The sequence below is a fragment of the Drosophila takahashii genome, chromosome 2L (genome assembly GCF_030179915.1).
Source record: "Drosophila takahashii strain IR98-3 E-12201 chromosome 2L, DtakHiC1v2, whole genome shotgun sequence".
Lineage (NCBI taxonomy): Eukaryota > Metazoa > Arthropoda > Insecta > Diptera > Drosophilidae > Drosophila > Drosophila takahashii.
In genome coordinates, this window is record NC_091678.1 from 17,304,864 (window position 1) to 17,312,424 (window position 7,561).

The 7,561-nt window shown below is 45.2% G+C and overlaps 1 protein-coding gene across 1 annotated transcript; it reads right to left on the minus strand.

Annotated features, from left to right (window-relative positions):
* Positions 1-1,381: 1,381 nt before the first annotated feature.
* kek1 (kekkon 1) lies at positions 1,382-7,080 on the minus strand. The gene is made up of 2 exons (XM_017157293.3): positions 6,831-7,080; positions 1,382-6,695 (listed from the first exon to the last, which is right to left on the minus strand). Exon 2 carries the CDS (start codon positions 5,985-5,987, stop codon positions 3,324-3,326), a length of 2,664 nt encoding a protein of 887 aa, XP_017012782.2. The 5' UTR covers positions 5,988-6,695; positions 6,831-7,080; the 3' UTR covers positions 1,382-3,323.
* Positions 7,081-7,561: the final 481 nt, after the last annotated feature.

Genomic DNA, 7,561 nt, shown 5'->3' on the forward strand with positions numbered 1-7,561 from the left:
CGGGCGGTTTGAGCCCAGACAGTTTGGCATAGCCGCACGCCATGATATAATCTGGTACTGGGCCGCCGTATATATTACGCGCTGCCTAACAACTCCCACCCGAAGGCAGCACCTCATCGGAGCCGCCTCATCTACAAACAGACGTACACGGATCGAGGAGGAGGCCACTGGGTCGTCGCCGGGTGCACATTGATGGAGTGGAGGTGGCCGGGATTTTCCCAAAAAGGTATCTCCAATTTGCCATGAAAAATGTCTGACTAAAAGTAGTTGTTTCTCTACAAGTTCAGGGATCAAAGATTGTGGGATTATAGGGACCTGAGTACGAAGGGGAAAAGGTTAAAGCTTGCTATAGCAATTTTGAATTGTACTGAGAAAAATTTCTTTCTTCTTTAATTATCTAGTTATTTTAAATTAGTTTTTTGTTAATAAATATGTTTTTATACTAAAGAATAATCTTAAAAGTTTTAGAAACCTTAAAAAAACTTTAAGGTCATAAAAAATATGGTATTAAAATAATAAAATTGAAATAATATAATAATATAATATAATAATATATATTAATAATATTGAAATAAATACCTAAATATAACTATTCCTATAAATATTTATATATAGGTCTAAAGTATTATAAAAATTAAAATGAAACTTCTTTGCTTAAATTTTTTATAGTAGAAGATAATGAAATATATTTAATTTTTTCAAGCTAAAAGTGGTAAAACCTTTTAAAAGTGCAGAATTAATACTTGGTTCCGTTGTAATCTGCTAGGGTATTCCATATTCTTCGTTCACGGACATCATTTTGGCCTCCACCGATTAGCCATATCGATTCAAGCCACACTTTCAGTTTGTCTCTGCGAGTGTGCGAGGTGAGGTTCTGGTGAGGTTTGGGGTTGGGGTTGAGGTTGAAATGCATAATTGGCGATTAGACGATTGGCCCTAATATGCCAAAGCGCTGCAGCGAATAACAAGGGAAGCGCAGCAGAGCCAGCTTTTGGTATTAGCCCCAGCTTCGGACAGCATTCGAATGGCCAACTAATTGGGTCATGTCATCCCCAGCTGAACTGCCCCGAGACCCCCGAAACCGCCTCCTCCCGAGAGGGGGCATACCTACCTTTGGCTGAAATCTTGGGGGTAAAAAAGTAATGACAATGGTTTATGTTTTTCGTTTATATATAGATATATATAATGTTATATATATTTCCTTTTTGCTTTGTTGTTCATTCAGTTGCTTTCATGCATTCAATGCCCGCTTTTGTCTGCGGGCTCTCTACTCCCCTCTTCCTTTCCCTCTATCTACCTTTCAACTTTCTCCCACTTTCTCTGCCTCCCCTTCCCTCGCTTGTTAGCTATGCCGCTCCGTTGATAAGTGTACACATCTATAGACTATATACTATACGTAGGTTTATATTATACAATACATAATACATAAGTTCAACTTAAATGCTATGGTTTTTTCTTGCTCTTTTTTTCTCGTTCAAGATTACTTTCGGTTGTGTGTGTGTGTGAGTGTGTTTTGTATCTGTGTGCCTACTGTTTGTTGTTGCGAGTCCTTTGAAGACTCCTGCGCTCATTTAGATGCAAAGAAAAAAGTCTTTGGTTTACCTTAAAAATATTATTTTGTTTGTTTTTGTTTTTTCTTCTGGTTTTTGTTTTTGTTTCAGTTTTTGTTATCTGCTTAAATTCTAAGTCTTAGCACATACGGGCAATTAATATCTTGTGGATACGCTTTAAATCGTTACAAGGACAAACTGACATACATCTACATGTACACGTGTATGGCCATGTGTGTGCGTGAACGTGTGGGTGTTGCCTGTGATGTGTTAGCGAGTGTGTGTGTGTGTGTGCACTTTGAGTACAATTTACATATGTTTATTTACGTATGCATTTGACGAATATTTTCCCTCGGTCTTTAGTTTGAATTTTCTCCAATTGGTTTTTTAATGTTTGCATTTCGACTGCCGACAGATTTTATTTTGCTAAATTTCTTTTCTCCCCTCTAGCTTGCTTCCTTCTAGATTTGTTGGGAAATTTACAAACGTTTGGTATTGTGTTTTTTCAAAATGTATATATTTTTTATGGGTAGCAGTAAATAAAATTTTCCTCAAGAATTTAATTTAATTACGAGAACATTTTTGCACACTGGAATTGGGTAAACATTTGTTTTCTAATAGTTTACTTAAGGTCTCTTTATTTTATTTTGCTGCAATTGTTGTAAATTGAATGGGAATTGTAATAGGTTGGGAAATAGAATTTTTACTTTAAAGAAAAATTGTTTTTATAAATTTATTTACTTTTTTTTTCAAAAAGGTTAATATCTTAAGAATTGACAAATTTTCTTTGCAAAAAGTTCAAAGGGAAGGAATTTTATTTTAATTTTGCAATTAACGTAATAAGGAAGGAAATAATGCGTAATTATAAGATGCAAAAAGGATTTACTGCTACCCTTTGTTTAGACTTAGAGCCTGCTTTAGTTTTACAATATTTCACAGCTTCTAACAGGACATGGAATAATTTCAAACAATGTCGGATCAAGAATTTGTTTCCTTGTCTATGGGTTATCTAATATATACATTTACCATGATTTATATTACTTCTTCTGCAGCTTTACCATACGTATGCATACCATATATGTGAATGTATATCTTACAAATGTTGAGCCGCAAGTTCGGTTCCTCGGGTCTGATTTATGATTATAACTCTTGGAGGAAGGGCTTATTGGTTTTGGGATCCTTTTTACTTTTTTTTTCTAACCGAACAACGAAGAAATTACACACACACATGCACACACATAGTCACATACATTTAAATATTTATAGATTTAGTTACATTCACATGGTTGCTTTTCCATATATGTTTTTGGGTTATTTTCTTTTCTTATCTTTTTTTTCGTTATGCGGGGAGTTGAGAGTTGCCATGTTATTTAAAGAAAATGTTGCTGTACATATCCTATTTTTAATTAGTTTACTTTTACATTTAGGTTTTTAGTTTAGCTTTATAGTTTAGTTTAGTTTAGTTAGTTGAGTTTCTTGCCAAGGAGAGTATACTTTAGTGTAGTGCAGTTGATTTCGTTTTAGCTTTCTCTTTGCTTTGGGCAATTATTATCTTCATTCGCATTATCTTTTTGTCAGACACTATCACAAACAGTTCGCTTGCACAATAATCGCTGCTCGCCTAGGACCCCGGAGCTATCTATTTATGAGTGTTATACCTAAAAAGAGCTACCTCCCCACCATCGTCGTTACATCTTATTTCTTTTTCTTATTTTTTGTGTTAAGTTTAGTCAGTTCTTGGTTTGGTTTCCTCTTTCCCTCGGTGCGAAGTGCTTACACATCCGTGCCGCATCCTTCCTGGTATCCCTCGTCCGGCGAGTTGCGGCTGCTGCTGATCAGGGCCCTTTTCAGGGCCGTCACGGGCGGCAGGACGGGCACCCCGCCCTTCTGCCACACCCGTATCGTCTTGGCGTTGATTGGCTGCCCGTTGGGCAGGATGGAGCAGGAACTGGAGGTGCTGGTGCTGGGGTTCGCCTGGTTGACTCCCTGGTTGGCCGGCGTGGGCGACGACCGCGAGCTGCCGCCCCCGCTGCCCCCACTGTTCTCGTGCAGACGCGGCAGGGTGCGGCTACTGAAGTGCGGACTGCTCCCGGTGGAGCTGCCCTCCTCCGCCCGCCTCTGGTGGTTCAGCGTGGAGGTCAGCTGCTGCTGGAGCTGCTGCAGCGGATGCATCTGCAGCTGATGGTTGTGCTGGTGCTCGGCCCCCGGGACCAGAGGCAAACCATAATCATTGGGGTAACCCGATGAGGAGCCACCCGACAAATTGGTGGTCACAGTGGAGGCAGTTGAAGTTCCTCCTCCTCCTCCGCCAACGCTTGTCATTCCCTGCTGTAGATGGGATCTGGGGAAGGTTTTGCTGAAATAATCCGTGGCCGCCGTCCGCTCGTGCAAGTCATACAGCTGCGTTGAGTCTATGATGGGTGTCTTGTCCGTGTAGCGCTTCATGAACAGATCGTCCGCGGATGTGGCGCCCCCGGGGGCACTGTGCTCCCAGAGGCCCGACGGATACAGGGAGTCGCAGCCATTGGCGCGACTGTACTCCCCGCTGCCCCCGACTCCCACGATGGGCGGTATCTTCAGATCGGCAAATTCATCGCTCCCAAAGCGCTTGGTGTCGTTGATGAGATCCGGGTTATTTCCACCATTTCCGGTGGATCCAGTGGGCGAGATGAAGCAGGAGGCGGTGGACAGGACACTGCCGTTGTTGTCATAGCCCTGCGTGGAGTAGGGAAGGTCGGTGAGTCGCGGCGGCTTCTGTACTGGATTTGCTGATCTCTGATCGTGGCCCCCGTGCGAGACGCCCCTGCCACTGCTCTTCCGCTCCAGAGTTCCGCCCTGCACCACTCCGCCATCAATAATATTGGCCACTGCCCCATTGGCAATGACCACGCCGCCAATGCTGCCATTTCCCGTCGCCGGCTGCGTCTTGTTCGTTATGGAGTTCTGATGGTTGACCGACGTAATCACCTCCATGTGATTGGGCGTCTTGCTGTCCACATATGGCTGTCGTTTGACCCTCAGCAGCAGGCACATGATGACCCCCAAGGCAAAGACAATGAGGGCCACCAGGGCGGCACTTAGGCCTACGATCTGGCCACTTCCCAGGGAGGCCATTCCCGCGGCCCGCATGCTAACGTGCAGGGTGAAATTGGCCTCCGCCATGCCGGCTCGGTTCTCGGCCACGCAGTAGAACTCACTGGAGTCCGTCTCCTGGGCATTGGTCAGCACCAGCTTCGATCGCTTCTCGAAGCCGCCCTCCACCTGCTCGAACATGTGTATCCTCTGGTAGGCGGTGAAGGCCGAGTTGTTGGCCAGCAGTCGTCCGTTCCAGTACCAATTGATATTCGCAGCCGGCACAGCTCTCGCTCGACAAGTGATCGAGGCATTCTCGCCCATGGCAGCCTCTACGTAATGCGAAATGGGCAGCATTTCGGGTCGGCAGGCGAACTCATCGACATGCAGATCGGCGAAGCTGCGATCGATGATCCTCTCGGGACCGCCGGAGCAAATGGGAGCCACCGGATAGGGGATATTCCGTTGCATCAGCCAGAGTTTTGTGTCCCTCAGTCGGCAGTCGCAGAGCCACGGATTGTCGTGCAGTTCGATGCCGTGCAATCGGCTCAGGGTCTCAATGGTCTTGGGCAGCAGTTCGCTGAGTTTGTTTCCGTTCAGGCGGAGCAGCGTCAGTCCCTGGAGGCCACCGAAGGCCTGGGCGGAAATGGTCTGAATATCGCAGTGCGAGAGATCCAATTTGTGCAGCGAGGGCGTATTCCCGAAGGCCTGACTCTCGATCTTGTGTATGTGATTGGAGGCCAGGGTGAGCTCCCTCAGCGAGGATATGTAGCCCAGGGCCAGACTGGGCACGGTCACCAGGAGATTGTGCGAGAGATCCAGCTCCACCAGATTGGTCAGCCCCTTGAAGGTCTCGCGCTCGATCTCGCCAATCTTGCAGTTGCGCAGATACAGCTTCTGCAGATTGAGCAGATTGGCACGGATGAACTGCTCGTTGGACAGGGTCTGCAGCTTGTTGCCGGACATGTCCAGCACCTGGGTATTGGGATCGATGTGCTCGGGTATCTGGATCAAGTGTCGATCGATGCACTCGACCGTCTGCTTGCCGCCCTTCCACTTGCAGGCGCAGACCGTTTGGCAGGTGCTCTGCTGCTGGGCAGGCGGATCCAGGTCGGAGTGGGCGGGTGGAAAGTGCTGATTGTGCTGATTGGAGGGCATGTAGCCATCCTCCGTCATCGGCTGGCTGTCCGCTATGGAGTAGACCTCGTTCTGGGACGACTGGGAAGGTCTATAGCTTCCTGGGCTGGAGGATGAGGAGCTGCCTCCGGCCGAATTGGCGTACAGATGCAGCTGATTGTAGCGATTGCCCAGGATAATTCCAGGCAGCAGGCCGAGGAGCAGGAAAGCTATTTCCCTGATATGCATTTTCCTGGCTTTTTCTTCAAGTCTTCTCGTTGAGCGTTCTAGGCCAAAGCCCAGTGTTTGTTTGCGAATAGCACTGTCATGGGGTTTCTTCTGTACTTTGTACGATATGATGGGTTATATCTTTCGATTTTTGCAATGTTTTTATCTTAACTCCAATACGATATGTCGCTAAAGTTTCAAGCGAAGCTTCTGATTTTATTGATGTGTCTTGTGTTTTTAGGTTGATATGAAAAAGTCTCTTATAAGTCCATTGAAGGTAATTGTATTTATTAACTTTATTTTTTCGTTTTTTGTACAACTCAAGGATATGTTTCGTTGGGTTGACCTTTGCTCTTACTTTCGTGCGATGGTATCCTTCGTATTTCTGGGCTTTCTTTTAATTTTGATATGGAAACTTCCTTATGGGTCAAGCGGAAAATTGATTAATTGCCGCCTTGGCTTCACTTGTTGTTGCTGCGCTTTTCGCCAAGATTTCCATGTTTTGCCGTAATTAGCGCTCGGCCAGACCCAATGTTATTTATAGGGCTAGCCCCGCACACTCACACACACTCACTCGCACTCACTCACTCACACTCGTTTGGATGATAATCGTTTTTATTTTTCGGCCAACGAAATTCGTATTTCCCTTGCTTCTTTTTTTTCTATTATTATTTTTCTACGCAATTTTCTTCAGCTTTTCGGGATTTTTCTTTCTTCACGTGCTGCTCTCTACGAAAATATATATGTGATTTTTTTGTTTGGATGGTTTTGTTGGTTTGTTTGGTCGCTTCGGTTAGCGCATTTTGCCACGCAAAGCAACGCGTTTTTTTGTCGCTTTCGGTTTCGTTTGCGTTACGAGCGAACCTCGGTCCACGCGAAGGGGGATGATTCTAATTTTTTCGGATTTTTCGCAGCGAGGGCGGCGTGACAAGTTGTGATCTAGATCTAGGCATTGATTTCCATTGCACATGGATTGCACTGCACAAATTAACGGTGAGTCCTGGCTAGCAGGACGCTCACACACACGCGCGCACTGCTTTACACACACAACTACAGACGGCAACGGCAGCGGAACCACACAACCGCTCGGCAGCGTTCAATTTTTTGAACTGAGCTTCTTGGATTCGAATCAAAGCCTCCGCAGTCGCTTGGTTCCGAATCAGACGCCTCGGCTGCTCTTGTGCCCTTCCCGAGAGAAAGCAGCCTGAGAGAACGCTCCCGTGTTGCCTCAACCGATTCGCAACATTCACATGCAACATGTGGGCAACACGGCCAACCGGTTGAAAGGATTATATTACACACGCCTCCATTGTAAAGATTTCGAATTGGCTTCTCTGCGCGCGGTATAAATAAGGATTTGTGTGGTATAAATAAACCTGCCGGTGGGTTCATGCGTGGGACGATCGCATGACATCATTAAAATGGATTTAATTGGGCCGTCGTATTTTGATTTGCTGAATGAAATTAGCAGTCACTGCAATTCAAACAATCTTCACGTCTTACCAGAGAATCTTATTAGAGACCTTTACATTATTTAATATTTTAAATCTATTCTATACTGCTTTTAAAAATGTACTGTAGTTACGTAATTGTTA